Genomic DNA, 25814 nt, shown 5'->3' with positions numbered 1-25814 from the left:
GCCACTGCCTCTCTCTGTCTGATTAATTAATGTTAACACATTCTCTGCCAGGTATTAATGAATTCATCCACCTCTGCCAGCGTTTATACCTTATTTTGAGATCCACGAAGAGCCATGGAAGCCACGTTGTGCACACGGATGTAAACAAAGGCTGTCTGGGGGGAGCGGAGGGTCTCGTCTATCCACCGGAATCCATTATGTTGTCATCATCCATTCTGTTGTCATCGGCAGTTGAATATGGCTCGTTTTCACCAAAAACGTTTTCACCAAAAAACGCAGCCTGGGAGAAGAAATCCGAGCTAGATGTGTTTTTCTACATCTCATAACATTGGAGTAGATGGAGTGACTTTTTTTTTTAACTTAGTCTCCAGGTCCAAACTTGCCATGGCTGAAAACATGTTGCCTGTCACTCCCGTCTTTCTCTTTATACCCGTCTGTCCCCATTTAAACTGACTATGTTCATTCCACTTCATCTACTGCATATCCATTCATATTTAATCCCAACACTTCAACACTTCACATTTTATCTCCTTCATGCTCTTTGTATTTGGATCTTTTATTTGTCTGTGAGATTAAATCATACGTAATAACTCAATATTTTTACAATAAACAAAAACAATATATTTCATTGTGGTTCAGGGATTGGTACCATAATTGAATATAAAATATGTATGTTTAAATGGTTGGCCTCAGACAGACTTTCAGAAGGCTATACAGACACTACGAGGCTGCATGCGGCCAACTCACTGGGCCTTCTCCGCTCCGGAGTCCTTTTTCAGTAGCCTGGCAATTCTAGGCTACTTTTTCAGTACCCCGATGGTTTTCTGTCTACCACGATAACAAAAGTTAGGGCGCACTCCCACCGCACTTTTATTTTACCTCTGGGGCGGAATCTGCCAATGCTTTGTCAATGCAAATGCATGGATTCTTGGAAAAAATCTGCAAGACCATGAATCCACGCATTTGCGTTGACAAAGCATTGGCAGATTCCGCCCCAGAGGTAAAATAAAAGTGCGGTGGGGCCGTGCCCTTAGGATACTTTTCTGAATGCTATGTAGAAATATATGCTGGGCTATTTGGGGAGGAACGAAAAGAAAAAAGGTTAAGATTTTCACAAATCCTTTGTTTTACCACGGTTCTCCGTTTACTACTCACTATGGGATATCAGCGCCCTCAGGCGATGAGACAGAGCAACACACACGCTCCCGGTGCCAATACTGATTGGCTAAGGGTATGTCACGAGTCCGGAAGACCCGGGAGTATAAAGCTCCCTCGTGACGTAGGCTCTTCCTCTTTTCTCCACTCTGCAAGCGAATGCGCAGAAATTCACACACAAGAAAGCAAGACATTTTTCAACTTAAACCCAACGAGGGAATACGGAGTATATCCCCACGGGAAAATCCTTGCAAATACGTTTTCTCCCGGAACTTATTATTAAGTATTTATTTATTTACCTATCCTCTCAGTTTTCCTTAATTCTTGGTCTGTTCTGGAAAAGCCGGTTAGCTGAAAAAGCCGGTTAGCTGCTAACACCGGTTAGCAGCTACTAGCTCATTCATTCATTCAGTGGCTAGGCTAATACTAGCAGCTACTAGGCTACGCTACTGGCTAGGCTTTAGCCTGTTGTTTTCCCAGACCGAGGACCAAGATGGAACCACCGAGGAGTTGCGGGTTCGCGGAATGCGACCCCCTCATCGCCGCAGACGACCCCCACCGCGTCTTCATCCACTGCTTGGGGGTCGATCACGCGTTCTGCGCCAGGACCCACCCGGGTGAGACAGATGCGTGCCCTAACTGCACGAGGTTAACCGTTTCTCAACTTGACGCTCGGCTCGTCAGGGCTAGGACCCTGGTCGGCTGGACTAGACGAGATAACGGTGAGTTCTCCACCGCCACCGGACCGGGGACCCCAGTCGGGCAGCACGAGCGGCCCCCCGGCTCATGGGACCCCCACCGGTGCCGATGCCAAGACTAGAGCGTCAAGCGTCCACGACGCTGACGCCACCTCCCGCCGCTGCTGCTGCAATGGGGGCTTGTCCCCACCGCAGCATGCTAGCAGCGGCCCTCCCTCCCCCCCTGCCAGCGAGGAGTCGATGGCTCTTCACGATGACGACATGGCGGAGGACGGGGAAGATTTCCTGGAGCTCCCGTCGTACCAGGACACCCAGGAGGTGTCCACGACGAGCCCCGGACGGGGAGAACCTCCCGCAGCCACCGAGGAAGAGATCCTCGAACCTGTGGCGGCTGGTTTCAACGAATGGCTAGCCTCACTAAGCAACAGGTTGTTAGCAGCGCTGTTCTAGCTTAGCTTGCTAGGACAACACCAGCTCGTTAGCCTCTTCAGAGCCGGCGTCTGTACCACGAAGAACGAGGCTACAATCGGGTGCTTTGAGACACATAAAGGGTTTTCATAAGAGTATGTTGAACTGTTTATGCTGTTTCCGTGTTTTATTCTGTTCCATTAAAATTTCCCAAAATACACAAGCACACTTCCAGCCCCGGTCAGGAGGTCACGACGCTAGGGGTCCCTGGGGGTCCCCGGGCGTCGATGCCCTCCTCTATAAGCCCATTGTGCCTATCAGGCCTGCCTTCACAGCATGATAGACAATAATGGGATACTTCTCTGCCTGTTTTCAACAACTGTCGGGGTGCATCGATGCATAGGGATCACTAGGTGGTCCCCGTGTTGATAACCACCCCTTATAAGCCCAAAGCGCTTGGAAAGTCCCTTGGTGACTTTCCAAACGCTGCTGGGATGAATACTGTGCATGGCATCATGGCATGAACAAGACAAAGGTAATAAACCCATTGCTAATTCTATACGCCAGTGTACATGGGTCACGCCAAAATTTTCCAATTCTACCATCCATCCGGCAGAGGGCGCCAGAGGCCCACTGTGGGAAGGAAGGTTTGCAAGATGGCGGCACGGGTCGAAGGTCACCCCAATATTTACAACCTGCCAAGCACCGTGTCACGCCAGCCTCTGGAGGGCGACAGAGTGCTTCCTTCGGTGGAGGTGGCTCCGTCGCTTCCTTTAGCCAGGCCAAGAAGCCTAGACAAGATGGCGACGGACTTTGTAAACACCAAGGGAGCAGCGTGGAATGCTTCCGTACTCAGTCACGTGACCCCCACGCTTGCACGGGCCCTGTGGGTTAGGTGTCGACGTCACCTGTTTCCATGGAAACGGATGTCAACGTCTCTTCACTCCTGGTGAGTTAACCGTGACTATTACTAGCTATGGTATGCTAGGTTAGCATAGCCTCCAGTCAGACTGCTGTTGTTTCACTTAGTGGCTGACTAGCCTCACTAACATCGACACAGTTAAAGAGCAGTGTTGTTTTGGTGCAGTGCTTAGACAGTCCCCTAAAACAACACGTGGTGACCATAGCTCTCCTTCGTTCTTGGTTAGCCAAACAACTACAGGTAGCAGCTAAAGGCTAAAGGCGACCTGTAGCTAGGCTAGACTAGACCAGGCTAAGCTTACAGGCTAAGCTAGTTAGCCCTTTGTCTACACTACCACGATGGAGGCTCAGGTTCACTGGGTGCCTTGAGACAAACATAAAGGGTTTTCATAAGAGTATGTTAAACTGTTTATGTTGTTTTACACTGTCTTTGTGCTTTATTTTGTTGCATTAAAAATGTACCAAAATACACAAGCACATTATCCAGCCCCGGCCAGGAGGTCACGACGCTAGGGGTCCCAGGGGGTCCCTGGGCGTCGAAGGCCTCCTCTATGAGCCCATAGAGTCGGGCTGATGTTGTTTCACTTAGCGGCTGACTAGCCTCACTAACATCGACACAGTTAAAGAGCAGTGTTGTTTTGGTGCAGCGCTTAGCCAGTCCCCTAAAACAACGCTGCGGTGGGCATAGCTCTCCTTCGTTCTTGGTTAGCCAAACAGCTACAGGTAGCAGCTAAAGGCTAAAAGCGACCTGTAGCTAGGCTAGACTAGACCAGGCTAAGCTTACAAACTAAGCTAGTTAGCCCTTTGTCTACACTACCACGATGGAGGCTCAGGTTCATTGAGTGCTTTGAGACACACATAAAGGGTTTTCATAAGAGTATGTTAAACTTTTTATGTTGTTTTACACTGTCTCTGTGCTTTATTTTGTTCCATTAAAAATGTCTTAAAATACACAAGCACGTAATCCAGCCCCGGTCAGGAGGTCACGACGCTAGGGGTCCCAGGGGGTCCCTGGGCGTCGATGGCCTCCTCTATGAGCCCTTTGTGCCTGACAGGCCTGTTTCACAGCATGGCAGACACTAACGGTCTCTAATGGATGCCACAGTACGAGTCCGCTGGACCGCGTGGCGACGTCATCGGTCCCCGTGGAAATGTGCACGTTGCCCACGGGACTGATAACAGCAGCGCCTCCTCCCGACTCGCTCGCTCGGTGAGCAGCTTTTGGGAGGGTTGCAATCCGAATCTGTTTTTTTATCCCAGTACATCAGCGTTGCACTGTGTTTTACTGGTTAAGCTCAGTACGGCAGTGACACACTGTGGTTGTACTGGCCAGGCTCCCCTGAACAACAACAACACATTGTGGTTGAACTGGTGTGTTTTCCACATGCCTTGTGTTACTTCCTATGTCAGACGAGTGTGTCTCTCTCATGCGGAAGATAAAGGCAGCCATGACTCTAAGAGAGAAGGTTCACTCTCTCTCTTGAGCATGAGCGTTACCAGAGAAATATCTACGAATCAGAACCGACTGGGTTTCTGTTCAAAGCTTTTTCTGGTGAGAAAAAGGGGGGGGGGGGCGTACGGCCCTTTCTGAATCTGAAGGGCCTCAACAAGTATCCATTTCTTTGTTGACGACCGTAAAAGCTGTTGCAAAACGGTACATCAGGGGCACTGATGGGCGGGCATCAACCTCTAGGTTGCTTGCCTCCACGTTCCAGTCTGGCCTCCACACAGAGAATTCCTGCACTTCGGCTACAAAGGGGAGTGTACGAGTACACGGTTTTTCCCTTTGGTATGTCATTGAGCCTGCGAGTGCTCGTGCAGTGTACCAATGCGGCCATAGCTCCACTGCGGCGACAGGGGATCGGTCTGTCGACTTAACTTCGACGACTGGTTAATTGCTGGCTCAGAGGAGGAGGTGGCACGGCACACGGCTGTGGCCCTCTCCCACCTGACGTCGCTATGTTCACAATCAACGTCCAGAAGAGCGTTCTGGTTCCATCTCAGCGGACCACCCTTTGGGGGATCTCGCTGGACTCGAACACGCTCAGAACGCGGCTGTCCAAGGGCAGGTTAGACAGCGTCTTAGCTTGTGTGAGGTCTTTTCGCGTAGGGCGTCAAGTCACTTACAAACTAGGCATGCAGGCGGTGAGTCTCATGGCTTCAGTCATTCACTTAATCCGCTTGGGCAGGTTCTACATGAGACCTGTATAGAGGTGGCAGCGGGCTCTTCGGATCCCACTCACCTCAGGCTTTCAGCAAGTGGTGGTGTTTCCAGGGTGTCGTGGAGACACTCGGATCGTGGTCGCAGGTGGCTTTTCTGTCCCAGGGGGTCAGTATAGGCGCTGTGATATCACAGAAGGTCATCACCACGGACGCCAGCCTCACGGGTTTTTTCCTCGCTCTCAAACAGTTCGGTGCTCGGTTTCCGGGTTGTTCTGTCTCGATCAGAACATACAACACCGCGACCATGTGCTATGTCAACAAGCAGGAAGGTTTGGCCTCCCTGGTGTTGGACGGTTTGGCGTGCGAGATGGCGCTGTGATGCGACTCACGTCTCGCGTCCATTCAGGCGTTCCAGGTGCCGAGCCTCCTGAACGAACTGCCTTATGCTTTCCCACCAATAGAGCTGATCCTCCCCATGTGGGGGAGGGTCAGGCTCCGAGGGTTGTTGATGTTGCTGGTGGCCCCAGCATGGGACACGTAGAGGTCAGGAGATAACTCCTCTCCTTCACGACGTGCCTTGGGCCCTCCTTGTCGGCAGGGACTTGCTGCGGCAGGGAGGGGGGACGCCCTCAGGACCTAGACCTATGGGTCTGGCCTGTGAGAGGGTGAATTTGAGCTTGTGTGGCCTTCCCCCTGACGTGATGGCTACCATCCAGGGCGCAAGGGCCGTGTCCACGAGGAATGCTTACGAGGTCAGATGGGGGTTGGAACAGTCACCAGTGGTGGTGGCTTTCCAGGCCTCGATGTGTAGCATTCTTACTTTCTGCAGAGAAGGCTAGATCGGGATTTATCCTTCTCAACAGTGAAGGTATTTTGGGGCGGCCATTTCGCTTGCCACGAAGTTTCGATGGCAAGACGGTGGGCCAGCACCCCTTGGTGCGCCGGTTTTGTGCGGCGCCAGGAGAGCCAGGCCGGGTAACAGGCCACTGTTCCCAGCCTGGGATCTGACGGTTGTGCTGGAGGCACTATGCTGTCCATCGTTCGAGCCTTTTGAGTCTGTGGATCTGAGGATCTTTAGTCTCAAAACGGTCCTCTTGGTGGCCCTGTCTACGGCTAAACGGGTCAGTGACATGCATGCACACTTGATGAGTCCGGAGTGCATGAAGTGTTTTAACATTGACAGGAGGGTTTTGCTTAAACCTAACCTGACGTTCGTTACCAGGACCGGGGTGGCCCCGGATCCGGGTGAGTTGGTAGCCTTCCATCCGCCTCCCTTCGTTTCGGCGGAGGATAGGCGGTTGCATTGTTCTGTCCAGTGAGAGTTGAAGCTCTTTTGTCAGAAGACAGCGGCCAATCGCTCATCGACGTAGCTCTTTGTCTCTTTTGGGCCTTGGGGTTCAGAGGAAGGCGGTCAATAAGGCAACGTTTTCTAAATGGATCCGAGATGCCATTAGGTTGGCTTATGTGAGTAGTGGTGCCCCTGTCCCGGAGGGTCTGAGGGCTCACTCTACTAGAGGCATGGCTACATCCTGGGCTCTCTACAGGGGAGCTTCGATCCAGGAGATCTGTGCAGCCGCAAATTGGTCGTCCCAATCGACTTTTGCGGTTTTCTACAGCCTGGACGTTGTGGCGTCATCCTTGGCGCGCGCGGTCCTAGGCGTAGCGGCTGCCTCCAGGCCAGTGGAGGGAAGGGAGTAGGCTTGGGGCTTTCTCCCTATTTCTCGACTTCCTCTGGGGTTTCCGTGGGACCAGCTGGGCTGGCTCCCAGGAGATGGGGCCCTGTTCCTCATATTGAGTTATGAGGCAGGCTTGTGTCTGCCTGATTAGTAAATAGGCGGACTCTGGAGTCTGTCAGGGCCTAGCTTGATTATCTATACCGCATCCCAGCCCGGTGGGTTGGGGGCGCCCATGGGGCCATAGGTCACGTCCAGGGGGGACGTGACCTAGGAGCTGAGGGACGTGCGGGGTTGTCAGGGTTGTGTGGCTCATTACCTCAAGGGGGGTTTATGAATCCCATAGTGAGTAGTAAACGGAGAACCGTGGTAAAACTAGAGGTTACGAATGTAACCCCGGTTTTAGTAGGTTCGGAGTTTACTACTCACCAGACACCCCTTTCTGTGCGCATTTGGCATGCAGAGAGGAGAATGTTAAGAGGAAGAGCCTACGTCACGAGGGAGCTTTATAATCCCGGGTCTTCCGGACTCGTGACATACCCTTAGCCAATCAGTATTGGCACCGGGAGCGTGTGTGTTGCTCTGTCTCATCGCCTGAGGGCGCTGATATCCCATAGTGAGTAGTAAACTCCGAACCTACTAAAACCGGGGTTACATTCGTAACCTCTAGTTCTTACCCATACTACCTTACCCCACATTTTAATTTTAAGTCACTGATAACTATGACTTTATTGCTTTTATGTATACATGTGTTTTCACTGTTTGATCATTTTGCCTGAACTCTGAAAATAAGAAGAAAAATAAAAGATAAAGAAAATAGTACCCTAAACTGTAACTCTGCAATCACCTGAACAGTGTGTCAGAGAAAATTGTGCTGAACCAAAAAATCTATAGGCTACATCAGGGGTGTCGAACTCATTTTGGGGTCGGGCCGAATTGGTCAAATGATGTGGGCCGAAACCAGTTGCGGACGCGCATGCGCGCTCACACGCATTCAGTCAGCATCTGTTGTCTCAGACACTGCCACTAACTACGTAGATCACTTTTTGCACTATGTAGCCGCTACATAGTGCAAATTGTGGTCCGTCCAGCACGAAAAACTACCGGCTGGATTTGCCCCAGATGATGGTCCCTACGGATTTTCGTGACCAACGGCCAATAGAATTGGCTGCTTTCCATGAATTGTAATGCACTCTGCGAGGATAAACTCTAGAGTGTTTCGTGACCCCATGGCCCATCCCCTAGTACCACCCTCAGGCCAAACTTTCCACTTGCCAACTTTCCAACTCATCTCAAAATCCCCACACAACTTACTTATCTCAAACTCCAAATGGCAGATTGCCTTGAAACTTGCCGAGGCTTTTATGCTCCCTCTAACTATTTGAGTGACCCGATGACCTATCTATCCTCTAGCACCAGCCTCAGGCCAAAATCTAAGCTTTTCGCACAACATATCTCAAAATATAATTGATTCCAGGATGACTCTAGGGACACACTTTGGCCAATTTACAGGTAATAGAGGTTCGGGCCACTGCGTGGCCCTCACATCTAGAATTCGGGCCACACACCTATAGGTTGCCCTGCCGATCCGACCAATAGGTCACAGTCATAGTGTTTGGGACTTTATCAAGAGAGTATCCATCTGTCTGTGTCCCTTTTGTGCCCATATATGGAGATGTATATTTCTGTCTGTCTACCCCATAGAGTTAAAAAATAATAGAGAGGGCACCGGATATCCCCTCCCATCCACTTGCATTGAATTGCTCACCCAGCGCATGGGCCGAAATCACCCCTTCTTCCGGGTTGGGAAATGTGATGGGCGAGGCCTATTTGGGGCTTCTGCGACGCGTTTTGCGTCACCTCTGTGATGCGTTTTGCGTCACCTCAGTGCACAGCCCTGTGCGCAAGCTCGTGAGTCAAGCCCATTGGTCGAAACCGTTTTCGCTCGTTCATGTATAGTGGCCCCAGTTGCAGTACCTATGAATGGCCAGCATGTCCAATGCGCTTCAATGCAACCACTGGGTTCTGGGGGTTGGTCTACCCGTGTCTCTTATATGCCCATATATGGAGATATATGTCAGTCCATGTCCCATTAATGCCCATATATGAAGATCCTTGATGTCATCAGTATATACCCATATATATTCGAATGCCCATATATGGGCATATTGGTTGGATTGACGGTTCTGGACAACTGGATATCCGAGGTACTCGATGGCGGCGGGCGCCGCACAATTTTAATATAGGATAGGGAGCAACATGGAGTCCATGCTTTTAATCAGTGGTATTGTTATTTACTGTACACTGAGCATTACAGTCTTATTTCTACAGAAGTGAAGTATTTGTGCTGGCTGCTGGGGGCCTTTTTTAGGGTGCTTCCTCTTTCACTTCTCTTTGCTATTGACACACCATGTTATTTCTGAGAGGTCAGCAGAGCTCAGTGGCGTAACGGAGGGGCAGCAAGTGATGCGGTGCGGGGGGGCCACCAGCAGCGGGGTTGTGCCTCACGTGAAACTCCCACGGGGAGGCCCCGCGATTCTGCGTTACGCCACTGGCAGAGCTGTGGTCAAATGGACTTCCATATCAAATTAACTGTCTGAAACGATGCTTCATTCCTCTCAGAGTAACTAACGCACTGGAAGGGTGATTGTTATTGTGTTATAGAAGTTCAGGTAGGCTTCGATATTTGAATTTTTATTTGAATGTCTTTGGTACAGACACATTTTCATGGTGATTGGAAAATTATCTTGTAAACTATGTTCGGTTGTGACATGTATTATACAGTGGTTGAAAAAGTGCTAAAAAAAATTACTTGAGTAAAAGTATGAATACTGCGATGTAGAAATACTCTGTTACTCTCAAGTAAAAGTCCGGAATTCAAAATTTACTTGAGTAAAAGTATCAAAATGTATTGGTACATTGTCAATTAAACCAATGAAAGGGCTCCAATGAGTAAGAATCTAACTCACTGAAATGTATAACGTACTGAGGCTACGTTTTTATCTGAGAAGAAGGATAAAGCAGACACATAAGCCTATACTTTTTGAGCCAAGCCACAGCTTTTGGCTCATGGCTCATAGCTCCAATATTATCTCGTCTTGAAAGTATGAGAACAAAATACTGTAGGATGGCACTGTAGGTATATGAGGGTAATAGGTTGAGTGGTAATATAGGTATAGGGTACTACTGTATGTTAGTAGCAGTGGTGTAAAGTAACTGAGTACATTTACTCAAGTACTGTACTTAAGTACAATGTTTTGGTATTTTTACTTTACTGGAGTATTTCCAAATTTCGATACTTTTACTTCTACTCCACTACATCTCAGAGGCAAATATTGTACTTTTACTCCACTACAATTATTTGAAACAAAAATGCAAATGCAATACCAATGCAAAGTATTAAAAAGCGCTTCTGACATAACCAGCTAACTCCATTGGATCCTCAAACCTTCTGCTAAACCAGCTAACTCCATCCTCCAGGCTCCACCCCCTTTTGCCCTCCAACCTCAGTGTGAGCTTGGAGGTCCATTCAGCTGTTCTTATCAATGATGAACAAAACCTCCTAACTCCACTTTTTGTTTTGTTTTTGTCGTTTCCTGAAAATTGAACATTTTGAGTTTCTGCCCGACAGCAGAGATATACTGGTCAGTGTGTTTTAGGTAAGGGACAAACAGATAGTGATGGAAGAAGTACTCACATTTTGTTCCTAAGTCTGTAAGGTAGAAATACTCTGTTACAAGTGAAAGTCCGGAATTCTAAATTTACTTGAGCAAAAGTACAAAAGTATCAAAATGTACTTTAAGTACCAAAAGAAGAAAGTACCCATTATGCAGAATGTCCCGTTTCACAAGTTCAAAATGTATACAAACCTTTTGAAAATAGCAGATCTACAAGCTCACAATGCGTCGCATCGCGACGCATTGTGAGCTTGTAAATCAGCTATTTTCAAATGGCCAAAAGATATATAGGGCTGAAGTGGTTAATGTTTTGTGATAATAATCTAAATCTGCAAAAGCTGTCAAAGAATTGTAGTGAGGTAAAAGTACAATATTTGTCTCTGAGATGTAGTGGAGTAGAAGTAAAAGTACTGAAAATTGGAAATACTCCAGTAAAGTAAAAAATACCTCAAAATTGTACTTAAGTACGGTACTGGAGTAAATGTACTTAATAGTGACTTTACACCACTGCAAACTACTTACTGAATTAATGGCATAGTCCTTTAAAGGAAACATAATGTATGTGGAATAATATAGACTGAGAATCTATCTAGAGTTAAAGATCAAATAAAAGGTTGCATGTGTACTTTAACAGTTTTACTGTTGTGTATCCTCTTTAGATCATTAATGCTGAACAGTGTTGTCACGCAACCAAAAGTACACTGTGGGTAAACCCCGAAGACAGCAATGATGCCACAGACAGGACGTTGGCATTTTTTCCACCACTTCTTATTTCTGCTGTGCACGCTTCCTCTTAGTCCCATACTGGCTTACTTGCTGAAAGACTGCACTATTGTTTACTCTGACAATGTCACCGCCGGTGTTTCAGTAGATTGTGAACGTCATAAACTCATTAGCGTGCCAGATGACATTCCCAGAGAGGTTACATCATTAACGCTCCAGAAGAATGTCATTGAGAAGATAAACAGGACAGATTTTTATAATCTGACAAATCTCAGACGTTTGGAACTGGGTTTTAATTTAATAACTTGTGTCGATGATGGGGCATTTAACCGTTTGACGGAACTTGAAGTTCTCCACATGCACCATAACAAACTTAAAACACTGACAGACAATATGTTTCAAGGCCTGTCTAATCTCTCGCTATTGCGCTTGGATTATAACATGATCCATTTCATCAACCCTGTTGCCTTCCGGTTACTCCCCAATTTAAAGGCACTAAATCTGATCTCCCTATACCCTATACATACAATTACAGATATCATCACTATCTTACAACTACCACGCTTACAGGTGCTGAACACCTCAATTTCCAAGTTGGAGTCTTTTCTGTCAAAAGATCTGCCATTGAACGTGTCCTCTGAGCTCAGGGAGCTGAGAGTGTATTCAGGGTCGATAAAAAAGTTCAGCATCACAACAGCTGTATTTCCTCACCTTGAGACAGTCGACCTGACACACTGTTGTAGCACTGCTGGATGGGAGTGGGACATACCAGACAAGTATTTTGTCAGGAATATAACTAAGGTGTATCTCTACGATTCTTGTATGTATTTTAACACCATCACAAAGTCTCTACAGAGCCTTGATTCACTAGAGTCTCTACAGCTGTCTTACATGGAGGAGTGGATTCACAGAGGTCTTTTAAATACTGCCTGCAATATACCCACACTGAGGACACTCAACCTACAGTATAATAAACTTGACAACCTAAGTGAAAAACTGTCACCTTGTACTCAGCTAAGCGACGTGGATCTGTCGCATAATTACCTGACCGAACTGTCCGAGGATTCAATAAAACAAATGAAGCAACTGAGTCACCTGAACCTGGCCAGCAACCGGCTTTCCAAAGTGCCAGACGATGTTAAGAAACTCTTCATGCTTCAAACGCTAAACCTGCGTCACAATGCTATTCACGAGTTAAGCTGCTTAGACTTCTTCAATTTAACCAGACTTACACACCTTCACTTAGATAAGAATCACATCACTGCACTCAAACGGTGTGTTTTCCAATATCTCGGGGACTTAAAGGTTTTAACTATGTATGACAATTCCATTCGGACATTTGGCAATGCGTTCAAGATTGATCTACACAAGCTAGAAATCTTGGATTTAAATAGGAATGAATTTAAAGAACTCATGAGAGGGGATTTCAAAAGTCTGAAATCACTCAAGCACTTAGATGTGGAATCAAGTAAATTGGAGCAGTGGGACAGCGCCGTTTTTGAAGGACTGGATGAACTTGAAACTCTTAGTTTAATTCTTCATGTTGACGTCAACCTGACTTCTTCACTTCCCCACGAGTTACCGTTACTGAAGAGCCTGAAGAGCCTTAAAATGCAATGCAATGTACAATTCACTTCTCCTGTTACATGCAACACGTTCAAAAACACACCACAGCTAGAGGTTCTCAATCTCTCCAAAAACAAACTCAAGTCCCTGGATTTTCTAAGGCGAGCCAACCTGACTCGAGTCTCATGGTTGGACCTGAGTCAGAATGAGCTGACGGTGATCAACGTCTCTGTGTTCCGTTTTCTCCCTGCGCTCAGGCATGTTAACATCAGTGACAACGCTTTGGCTTGTGACTGCCTCAATTTGGACTTTCACCAGTGGGTGCGGAACAATAACCAGACACAGGTAGTTGGCGCTCAGGGATACATTTGCGCCTCTCCTTCGTCTAAAAAGGGAACCAGGTTTCTGGCCTTTGACGTCCATTCTTGTTGGATGGACGATAGCTTTATCTGCTACATTTCCTTCTCCTGTGTGATTGTGCTGACTCTGCTCACAACTTTCACCTACCACTTCCTGAGGTTGCATCTGATCTATGGCTACTACCTCTTCCTGGCCTTACTTTATGATGCCAAGAAAAGAAAGAGGGGGGCTCCTCAGCGCTACGATGCCTTCATCTCCTACAACGTTCACGATGAGCTCTGGGTTTACAGAGAAATGCTTCCAGTGCTGGAAGGAGAGCAGGGCTGGAGACTCTGTCTGCACCACCGAGACTTCCTACCAGGTACAAATCTCTCTTTGTCTTTCGCTTATATTATGTTTTTTTTAATCTAAATCTGTCTCTTTCTGTCAACACTTTTAAGCAAGTATGGCTCTTTGTCAGAATGTTATCTTTGGTGGCATTATTATGACAGAATGGTTATGTTATCCGTCTGTCTGTCTGTCTGTCTGTCTGTCTGTCTGTCTGTCTGTCTGTCTGTCTGTCTGTCTGTCTGTCTGTGAAATGGTTTTGAACCTGGTTTGAATATTGTTTGTACGGTTTGTTTCCAGGTAAACCCATCATAGAGAACATTACAGATGCCATCTATGGCAGCAGAAAGACCATCTGTGTGATCAGCCATCATTACCTGGAGAGTGAATGGTGCTCTAGAGAGATCCAGATGGCCAGGTGAGGGCAGTAGTATCTCTGAAGTTATAGGTACTATAATGGTAGCCACCCTAAAAGAATGACACTTTTCTGCAATTGTTGCTGTGTGGCACTCAGGGAATGAATTCAACTCCTCCCTCATGATATTAAGTTCTCTTTTCTGCCACCAGTAACAGAGTATTTCTACATATATATTTTCTTTTTGGGGGTCCCTTGGACAAAATTGTAATGTTTGAGATCCACTGGCCTAGCTGGTTAACTTCACCTTACAAGACCAGAAGCATTATTTCTATTCAGAAGACACAAGCTACCAGTCACTAGGGAACCATGTTGACTGAAACTGTTGAAAACAATTAAGCTCTCTGCCCTGTGGTTCTCGGTCACTATAAATAAAGCCTTGTGTACTGTACTGTATACAACTACACTATAGTTCTTCTCCTCTCCTCTGTCCAGCTACCGTCTGTTTGATGAAAAGAAGGATGTATTGATCCTGGTGTTTCTGGAGGACATTCCAGCACAGCAGTTGTCTCCCTACTATCGCATGAGGAGGCTGGTGAAGAGACACACCTACCTGAGCTGGCCACAGGCTGGCCAGCACACTGGACTGTTCTGGCAGAAGATACGCAGAGCTCTGGAGACAGGAGACACAGATCTGACTTTGTTTGAGTGAATCACTTTCAAGATCGAGATTCAAGATTTGTAGTTGTTGCATATTGTGTGTACGTACTGCACACAAGAGTGCATATTTGCGCAGCATATGAATAAACATCTGCGTACTGTATACAGTGCATGCTCTCACTCCCAAGGCTTTCCTTTTTGCCGCTCTGTCAGTAGCCCTGAAACCCTAAGAGTCAAGTTTTGACACGACGGGACGCAATGAGAGTCAAGTTTTGACATGACGGGATGCCCTGAGAGTCAATTTTTGACATGATGGGACGTCATGGCAACGTCGCATTTTGACAAAACTTTGTCTAAACCTAACTCTAATCTCACAAAACTATGCATAAACCTAACCCTAATCTCACAAAAATATGCCTAAACCTAACCCTAATCTCACAAAACTATACCTAAACCTAACTCTAATCTCACAAAACTATGCCTAAACCTAACCCTATAATCTCACAAAAATATGCCTAAACCTAACTATAATCTCACAAAAATATGCCTAAACCTAACCCTAACTTTGCTGGCCCACAATAACCTACCTGACCTGGCGGAGACCTGTGCTCCAAGGAGCACTTTTCCTAGTTTAGCCTGTTTTTGTTTTATTCTAGTAGTAAATGTTGTGTATGTTTGACTTTATATTTTAGCTTGTACTTTTTCTGATTCATTTGAATGTGTGTGATTGTGTTGCACTTTTTTTTAACAGTGCTTTGGAATATTATTACTGTTTATGTTTACCATTTACTTTGCCTTACATCTGAAAATGATTCTGAAAAGTATATAACTGATCTATACAGATTGGGTTTGATTGTTAAGTGTAAATAATGTATTATTTATTATTTCCATTGTGGTCCTTTGAGTGTAAATGTGTGTAAACTGAGCACCATGTGTTTGGGGTAGCGCAGACGTACAGAAATATATAATCAATAATAACAACATGCGTAATGTAAAAGGAACCTATTACTTCTCAACTAATTGATGGTTAGGTCCAGCTGCTATCAATTAATGTTAACAGGTATTTAAGTATAATTGTTTGATTGCTTTAGCCACAATTGCTTTTTTTTCTGTTATCCATTTTTGCTTTAAATGGATAACAGAACAAGTGGTCTAGTCTCCCTTCCTCTGAGTTTGGAGTTGAGCACACATTGGTCTAGAGGTGGTGGCCCAAGGTCTTTCATATTTTGTGTACCAACACATAATATAAAAACAATATAACATTTTTAAATATATTTTTTCTTCTTCTTTTCTTTTTTCTTCTTCTTAATACTAAGTCCTCGTACTAAATAATGATTGTGGATAGTCTCTTGGGTTTTTATGAAGAGTTTTCTTTGTTTCTTTGTGTGCAGCGATTTAAGTGTAATCACTCCTGCCTGAGTCAAACTGCTGCACTATTAGTATTCCAGGTGTTTTCTTTATTCAAAATAAATAAAAATGTTTGTTTCACATGAACTGTTCATATACTCTATGAAGAGTTAGGGGACATATTTAGATTCATTTAGATTCAGTGGTATGGTTTCTCTCGATGGTAACACTTGCTATGCATCCCATCATGTCTATAATGCTTTATAAACATCCTACTATTAATGCGCAAAATCTTATCCAACCGATTGTGGTATGAGAAAGATCAAGCCATACATCACATCTGACTGGAGAGGACTAGAAAACTAACTGCTAAAGTGTAGACAGGACTAAGCAGGAAAAAACGTTTATTGCACGTGCGTGCATGCATGTGTGCATGGTTGTGTGTGTGTGTGTGTGTGTGTGGGGGGGGGGGGTATTCATTTTTCTCTCTGTTCCATTCCTTTGCTCTTTGCTAACTTAATTTTCTAACCTTTAGACTGCTCATGAACATGCATGGGTCGGTGAAGCACTGCGAGGGGAATATTTCCTTAATTCACTTTCATGACTCCATTTCCATACAGGGGTCAGATCAGTGCATGCATTTATCACTTCTATCAGAGCGGTATTCCTGCACCTACTGTAGAGACAGTGGTGTAAAGTAACTAAGTACATTTTCTCAAGTACTCAAGTACTGTACTTAAGTAAAATCTTTAGTTGCTTTTACTTTACTGGAATATTTCCAGTTTTCAGTACTTTTACTTCTACTGTACTTTTTAGTTACTAGTTACTTTGTAGATTTTAATTATTATTAAAAAACATATTAACCACTTCAATCCTATATACATTTTGGCCATTTGAAAATAGCCGATCTACAAGCTCACAATGCGTCGCGATGCGACGCGTTGTGAGCTTGTAGATCTGCTATTTAAAAAATATGTACATATACATATGAAAATGTGTGAAATGGGACATTCCGCGTAATGAGTACTTTTACTTTTGGTACTATAAGTACCTTTATATACTGAGGAAGAAGTTATATGGCTGCTTATCTAACGTTATACAGTATTATACCATCACTTATAATACTTCTACAATACATTATGATATTTGACAGCTTGTAAGAGCCTAAATGTCTAGGCCTAATAGCTATTGTTTTGGTACAGCCTGTCTTGTTATGGTTCAGTTTGTCCTTCAAGCAGCTACAGTATAACTATGATCTCTGCCCTGCTCGAGGCAGAACTACCGTACCACTGACATGAGTATTAATGTACTTCTGACCATGATATCATGTACATAAAGCATAGTCACCACCTAGAATATTGTCTCGACTCCTATGTGCCTCATCGATTGCTGATTGATCCAGAATTCCACGACAATACCAATACTTTTGTACTTTTACTCAAGTAAATTTTGAATTCCAGACTTTTACTTGTAACAGAGTATCTCTACATTGCAGTATTGATACTTTTACTTGAGTAAAACATGTGAGTACTTCTTCCACCACTGCATAGAGACAACACAGACAGACAAGGGGCACTAAAGCCTTAGCTGTACTGCATTGTACGTGGTGTCACACCACCAAAAATAGCCCGTCTACAAGCTGACGATGTGTTGCAGTGCGACACGTCGTGTTAACACATTGAGTGCCAAAATCGAAGATCTGCGGTTTTGCAAATACATGCGTTGAGTGCCATAACCGTAGTTTTTTTTTCTTTTTTTTCCACATGGGGCGCTCTAACGCAACTTTGGAATGATCAGGATGTGAATCCTGTCCAAAAAAACTACCCCACCTCCCCCGCGGCCGGTATAGGATCTTGAGAAAAAAGCTCCATATCTCCATATCTTTTTACCGTGGTGGTGAAAAACGAGCCGTTTTCGACGGGCGATCACTCTGCAATGGCGGATCGCGCTAGAAACGTTATTGTTCCAGTACTTAGACGGGACCCACGACCATCGCGCACGCAGCCTTTGTTTACATCCGGGTCCTCGTGGAGCCGTCTACAGCTCTAAGCATATCAGCGTAAACGGAAAGAACGCTGGCATTAGATGTACCCTGTTTTAACCTATTAAGACCAGAAGCCGATTCTACAAATCTCCAAGTCTCCTAAATGCCAACAGTATTCTGGAAAAACATATGTTTCTATATCAGTGGTTTGCAAACTTTTCAAGGACCCCCAAAACGATATGCATTTGGCCGCCGACCCCTATCTCAAAATATTTAGTTCCATGGACCCCAAGAAGCAAAGATTTGAGTTTAAAATTCGCTTTAAAAGAATATATTCAAGGATTTGCACACATTTTTACGATTTTTCAAAAATAGCAGATCTATAAGCTCGTAGCGCGGCACTCGGTGCCGCGCTATGAGCTTGTAGATCTGCTATTTTTGAATAGCCAAAGTGTAAAATAATGCTTTTTAGCTCAAATCTAAAAAGGACACAGATGCGTTCCAGGTCTTAAAGGGTAAAAAAATCACACCCAGTTAAGCGGTGCCTACTCTGTTTGATGAGTGTGTGCTGTCATTCAGGCGGTACAAATCTATTTGATGTGTGGGCGCTGGCATTCAGACGGTACTACTCTATTTGATGTGTGGGTGCTGGTAGTGAGGTGGTACTAAAAGAGTATTTATAGTGTTTTTTCTCATTTTAACTATGTTTAAGTATATTTACTAATTTTAACAACCTTTAAGTATGTTTTACTTATTTGAAGTACTGGAGTATTGGAATATATTTACTCAATGTAAGTACTGTTAAGTATTGTTACTCTCTTTATTTCCTGTAAAGTATTTTTTACAAATTTTTACAACTTTAAAGTATTATTACTCTTTTTATCAACTTTTAAGTAAGTTTACTATTTTTTTCAACAGTTTTTTCTCATTATGAGTACTTTTAAGTATTTTTACTCAATGTAAGTACTCTTAAGTATTTTTACTCAAGGTATTTAATTTTAAATATTTGTACTTTATTTAATACATGTACTTTATTTACTTTTAACAATTTTTACCCACATTGTAGATCGGTCGTTTTAGTGTATGTGTGTATGTGTGTATGTGTGTGTGTGTGTGCGTGCGTGCGTGCGTGCGTGCGTGCGTGCGTGCGTGCGTGCGTGCGTGCGTGCGTGCGTGTGCATGTCTTGAAGTGGCGCATATGTTGCATCTTTGCCGTGCTCAAACGGACGGACGGACGGACGGACGGACGGACGGACGGACGGACGGACACACACACACGCGGTCAAATGTAGAGCGGCTGGCAACGCAAAAAAAAACTTTGGCACTAAATGTGTTAATTGTCGGTGCACAACTATAAAACTATAAATCTGACTCAAGAGTCCCCGCTACTAAACAGGACAGGAGGAGAAATATCTCTCGTACGCAAGATCTGACAAAAAATGAATAGCAAACAGCATCTCACTGAGCTTGCTTTGTGAATCAGCAGGTGGAATAGAAGCCTCGGCTAGGCTTCACAGCCTGTGTTCATTGCCCTGCCAATAAATACAGGCTTATAAGCCTGAATTTATTGGCAGGGCAATGGCGAGGCAGGTAAGGAGATACACTGTGGTGAGCCTCATCAAACTCAAAGCTCCCAGGAGGGTTTGGTAATGAGCTCTGTCCCAGCAGGGGAGACAGGGACTCCTGCAGGGCTGACAGGTGGAAGGCTGGGAGTTGGATGTCAGGGTGAGAGACTTGTGACCAGGACACAGAGAGAGAGAGAGAGAGAGAGAGAGAGAGAGAGAGAGAGAGAGAGAGAGAGAGAGAGAGAGAGAGAGAGAGAGAGAGAGAGGGCAACATACTGTACCAGACAGTCCTTTTGGGCATTTCTGAGACATTACGAATCTGCATATAGTGTATATCTCTTCCTCTACCTTTTTTTTAATAACGTCAGAAAGAGAAAAATATGTCCCGGAAGTTTCCACTTTAATATATGTTTCTACCTTTGTATTCAGTATGCATGGGAAACCCACAAGACATAGGGCTGTTCACAGGATGAATAGAGACCAGAAAAGCCTGGAACAGACGTCCCTTGGAAGTGCATTTGCTTCTGATAGCATACTTTAAACTGTTCTTAAAAAAGACTATGTCAAAACCTATATGGCTGGGATGCATGTGTTTGAAAAGCTGGAGAACTTTTCATTTCAAAACGACAGATACAGGAAGCAGTGACACACGGCCAATAGAACTTCATCAGCCGGTGATGTTCAGGTTTCCATGTTATCCATGCAGAGGTTTGGTTGTGCTAGTTTAGTAGATCATCCATGCAATGGTTTAAAGCAAGCTACTTTAGTTACTAGTTACTTTGCAGATATAAATTATTACATTATAAAACATACATCAACCACTTTAGCCCTATTTTATACCAAGGCTATTTGAAAACGCGTAGATCTGTTATTTTCAAACATTTAGTACTTTTACTTTTGGTATTTTAAGTACATTTTGATACCAATACTTTTTTACTTTGCTCAAGTACATTTTTTATTCCGTATTTTTACTTGTAACAATTAAAGTACTCCGGACTTTTGCTTGTAACAGAGTACTTCTACATTGCAGTATTGATACTTTTACTTTATTTGAGTACTTTTCCCACCACTGCATCCATGTTGACTAGAACCAAGGGTCAGAGATACAGTGCACTTGATCATGGCTGCGAATGTAGCACCAGCTCCAGCATCAGATGATAAGACAACGTTTATTTGGATAGACTACGTCCCATAGCCTGGAGGGACGTCATCCCAGGAGGGATGATTGCTGGTGTGTACAGTATACAGTACTTACAGTAGGCCAACTGACCAGTGGTGGAAAAAGTACTACATTTTTTTTGCTCAAGTAAAAGTATCAATACTGCAATGTAAAAATACTCTGTTACAAAAAGTACAAAAGTATTGGTATCAAAATGTACTTAAAGTACCTAAAGTAGAAGTACTCATTGTGCAGAATGTCCCATTTCAGGTAAAAAATGTATAAAGCTATTTTCAAATGGCCGAATATTAATATATGTTTTGTAATAATAATTCAAATCTACAAAGTAACTAGTAACTACAGTTTTCAAATAATTGTAGTGGAGTAAAAGTATAATATTTCTGAGATGTAGTGGAGTAGAAGTAGTAGAAGTAGTAGAACTGAAAATTAGGAATACTCCAGTAAAGTAAAAACACCTCAACATGTTCTCCCCGTGTCTCCTAGGGTAGTTAATACCCTCACAACAACATTAACAGTAATCCTGGTCGCTATACCGCCTCCCCCATGACAGCCGGGGCGCCTGATGGAGGGGAAGGGAACTGGTTGGAATAACGTGTTCCTTCCACGCGCTACGTCCTACCAGGGAAACTCCCCCCTGTCAGGTGACAAGAAGGTCAGTTGGCTCTCATGCATTGAAGGAAGCATGAGCTCGGCCCTGGCCTCCCTGGCTGTGGGGGACTGGTGTAGTGCTGGTGTAGGGCTGGTGTAGCGCCCAGGATCACTTAGGAAATTGGCACCGGGTGAAAAAAAATGGGTTACAAAAATCGGGGGATACAAATTATAGAAATAAAAATGCCTCAACATTTTACTAAAGTACAGTACATGGGCTCATGCACCACTGCAACTGACTGACCAATGGTGTACATGTAACTTCATCAGATGTTAACTTCATCAATTGTTTATATCCTCAACAATGTTCAAATGGCTTACTGCCATCAATGTTCAACTGTTAAATAAATTACATTGTGTTCTTTCATTCTCTGGCCTATACAGTGAATTTCTATGGTGAATTGTATCATCTGTCTAATAGATTCTCTGTTCTTCTGCGAAAGCAGTCTTCAGAACTCAGTCAGAATGAGTGAGGCTGAATCTAAATGAATGACTGTATGAGGACAATTATGCCCGAGTGAGCTTTTTGAAGTGCAGAGCCATTTAATGAGTAAATTGAGCTTGTTAGCTGGCAGCGGCTTGCTGGCACTCTATCACCAATTTAGAGGAAACAGTTCTACCTAATTTAATTTATGGGATTAAAAACATAACTCGACTTGAAAGTTGTTTTGCAAATCTTCCCTGTCTCTGGCCTATCACTGTGATTGACACTTGGCAGTTTCACAGCTTGTTCCGTTTCAGATTAGAATCCCCAAACATTATTAACTGACTTTGAGGCCACACCATGCTGTGAGGCTGAAACAATAACTGTGTTGTGTAATTGCTTTGCTTGGTGTTACTCAGATGAATACTGTTGTACTGCTCATCTCTTGACATTTGCTGGGGGCAAAAAAAGCTTCAGAAAAAACTCCCTCAGGGCAAAGTAGACTTTTTTTTCTGAAAGTGAGAGATGGATGGAGAGAGAGAGAGAGAGAGAGAGAGAGAGAGAGAGAGAGAGAGAGAGAGAGAGAGAGAGAGAGAGAGAGAGAGCGAAAGTATAGAAAGAATAAAGTGCAACATACTGTAACTCAGTGGTTCTCAAACTTTTTCATGTCAAGGACCCCCACTGAAGGAAGGCAGTGAAATAATTATTTTAGAAGATGGCGATGCACTCTAGGGTATAGCATGACACACTGGCCTAAAGATGGCGGTGCACTCTAGGGTATAGCATCAGAAGACTGGTATACCTTCGGTGTACCATGGCATAATTCCTCACTACACCAGTCTTCTGCCATCAGTGATTCTGATGACATCACTGAAACTCACCTGAGCGTGTCATCCAAGCCCTCCAGAACCCAGTGTTTGCATTGAAGCGCATTGGACATGCTGGCCATTCATAGGTACTGCAGCTTAAAACGACTGGGGCCACTGTACATGAACGAGCAAAAACGATTTCGACCAATGGGCTCGACGCACAAGCTTGTGCACGAACTTGCGCACAGGGCTGCGCATCTGTGACGCGTCACCTCTGTGACACAGTGGCCCCCAAATAGGCCTCGCCCATCACATTTTCCAACCCGGAAGAAGGGGTGATGCGCTGGGTGAGCAACTCAATGCAAGTGGATGGGAGGAGATTTCCGGTGCCCTCTCTATTATTTCTAACTCTATGGCGTAATCAGGTGAGGTGTTTAGTAGGGCTTTCAGTATAACCACTAGTCGACCTTGTTGGTACTAGTCGAATAGTTGATTACATTTTTTTTTATAGTGTATTATTATTATCCTCCTGCCTTTATTTTTACCAAAAGGGAGTCAAACGTATGCCCAATAATAGCCTATTATTGGGCAATAACCCCCTTTTGAGGATCCTTGGAGACGCTGCTGTGCTGCTGTGCCAGAGGCGCTTCCCTTAAAACGGCATAAATATAAAGGCAGGAGGATAATAATAATAGTAATGGCATTAAAACAATGGCAATTACCTATTTTTAAATAGGTAATTTCGACTAGTTGACTAGTCTATACCCAGACTATCACTGGGTCAAATTAGTCGACCAGTAAAAATCTCTAGTCGTGAAAGCCCTACAGCTCTATTCTGTGGCAGTTTTTTCCCCGTTAAATCGGGATAATGGACCTGCGCCGCCCCAATAGGTTATTCTAGCACCTGCTCTACCCGTCACCATTATGCCGACGCCGTTATTTGCGCGTGGAGGTGTGCCCGTGGGCGTGTTGTTGCTATATCCCCCACATTGCAATTCTACAGACACACACGGGTACGGGTTTCGGGGGGGGCGTTAGTGGAATCTAATACCACCCGCTGGTTTATAAAATCACCTGTCAAGTGCACACAGACACTACAATGGCTTTGTGCGTTGGACCATGAGCCGTGTTGCCAGCCTTGGCGAGAAATAAGCAACCGCAGTCCGCAGGTCTATGAAAACAAAAAGAAGCAACTATAAGGCCACATGAGCACTTCAAACTACTAACTAGAGCTTTCATATCCCCTAAATATTTCAGCCCAGCTCGACTAATAATTGACAAATTAGGCCCAGCCCAGCCCGTCAGTCATTTTTCTAAAGAAGCCTTATTTCTCATTAAATCTTTAAATTCGTTAATTCTTCCAGAGGTCTATATTTTATTTAAAAAACAGCTTGGAGCAAATAGGGCTATATAAATATACACTGCCCCATAACCATTTTAAAAATGATTATGGTTATTCTATGAAATATATGTTTCATAGAATAACCGTAATCATTTTTGCGATGGAGAAATCACATCCAATGTTACCTTCTAATGCCTGCTGCCTGTGCTCTCATAGTGTCTCATTTGAAGCAATAATCCAACATTTACTTTGAGGTGAAAAAGACATGAAGAAAGCTCAATAGTCTGAAGATGTCATGTTCTGGTTTAAACTTTAAAGGGGGCTGCTGCGTCATGACAAGACGGATTGATTGATTTGACCTACTTTTGGTTGCGCTGCCCTGTTGATTAATTATTTGGCATCAGCTGGAATATATAACTATTTTAAATGGCTTTCATATACTCGTGGGGATCTGACTAATATGACAAGTTGCTTATTGTGAACACAATAGCCTACGCTACAAATTAATTAATATGTGAATTTATTTGGATGTAAAAAATAACGTAGACCCGGCTCAGCCGGTGCCGACGGGCCGGGTCGGGTCCCGTTGGGTTTGGGCTAAAATCTTAAGCACTTACATTTTTTATAAGATGAGCGGATCATAGTGATTTTCATTTTGGCTGCTGTCTCATTAAACCCATGCTGCGGGTGAATATTATATTATAGCCTATATTATATATATTAGCCTATATTATTATTATATTCCCGTGTAAACGCTACGTTCATGACCCCCCAAAATAACCATATTTGAACTGGGGACCCCCCCATTTTGTTTGACTCGGTTCCACAGATAAATATTGTGAAAATAGCAGATCTACAAGCTCGCCAGGCGTTGGGTGCTCCATTGTGGTCTCGACCCACAGGTTGAGAACCACTGCATTAAAAGCTCCAAGCAAGTTACATGTCTAGTATGTTGTTGACCACGTAATGTAATGTTTTTGGTTTAGTGATAGGCTACTCCGTGGCGTGCGCGCGCCTCATTGTATGCTGTCCAAAATAACAGATCTGTAAGCTGTCGACACAACATGACGCAGCGCCGTTGATAGCTTGTATGTCTGTTATTTTGGGTAGGTAGGCGACGCACATACGCATCGCAGCAATGTGTCTGGGTTTGAGAGGCTTTGATTGATGTAAACTTAAAGTTTAGCTCTGTTCGGGATTACTGAACAAAGGTGGATGATGAAAGATAACGGGGACAATATGGATGTAAGTTAACTTTAACTGCGTCACTTCAGAGGAAACTATGGAGCAACTTCAGAGATGTTTACACACCCCTGGAATCCATTAGAATGGTGGAAATAGAACGATAACAGCCAACGTGAGTACATAGGCTATAGACCTTTCCTAAAACTGTCCAATTTATTATACCCATGTGCTACTGTTTGTCTGTGTACCACGTAGGAGCGTTGTCGCAACATGATGTAATTAATTATTTGGGAGCAGCCGGTGTGTACCAATAGTATAAATATTTTAAATGGCTTTCATATACTATTCCGGATCTGACTAATATGACAAGCTTATTGTGAACACAATAGGCTACAAATTAATATAAAAATGTATTTGGATAAAATAAAAAAAAAGAAGGAAAACAAGCCCAATGCGGCTTATAATAATCAGACCAGGCAACAGTGCAGAGACTGCAGACAGGTAGATAGGCTAGAGCATATATTGGATCGGTGATGACGGCTAGCGCAGTCTTCTCTTAAAGGCAATGGCTTCTGGCACGGTGATTGGTTTTATCATTGTAACGCCCAAACCACACCTATGCATAATGTAACGGGTAGCTCAGG

At 44.3% G+C, this 25814-nt stretch overlaps 1 protein-coding gene across 1 annotated transcript; it reads left to right on the top strand.

Annotated features, from left to right (window-relative positions):
- Nucleotides 1-9620: 9620 nt before the first annotated feature.
- Nucleotides 9621-15775, top strand: LOC308079960 (uncharacterized protein). The gene is made up of 4 exons (XM_080421627.1): nucleotides 9621-9690; nucleotides 11355-13705; nucleotides 13972-14089; nucleotides 14522-15775. Exons 2-4 carry the CDS (start codon nucleotides 11422-11424, stop codon nucleotides 14736-14738), a joined length of 2619 nt encoding a protein of 872 aa, XP_080277753.1. The 5' UTR covers nucleotides 9621-9690; nucleotides 11355-11421; the 3' UTR covers nucleotides 14739-15775.
- The last annotated feature ends 10039 nt before the right edge of the window (nucleotides 15776-25814 follow it).

This window comes from Gymnoscopelus braueri, assembly GCF_963280865.1.
Source record: "Gymnoscopelus braueri genome assembly, chromosome: 23".
Classification (NCBI taxonomy): Eukaryota; Metazoa; Chordata; class Actinopteri; order Myctophiformes; family Myctophidae; genus Gymnoscopelus; species Gymnoscopelus braueri.
Note: the sequence above shows the minus strand (reverse complement) of the source record. Positions and strands in the feature narration are given on the sequence as shown.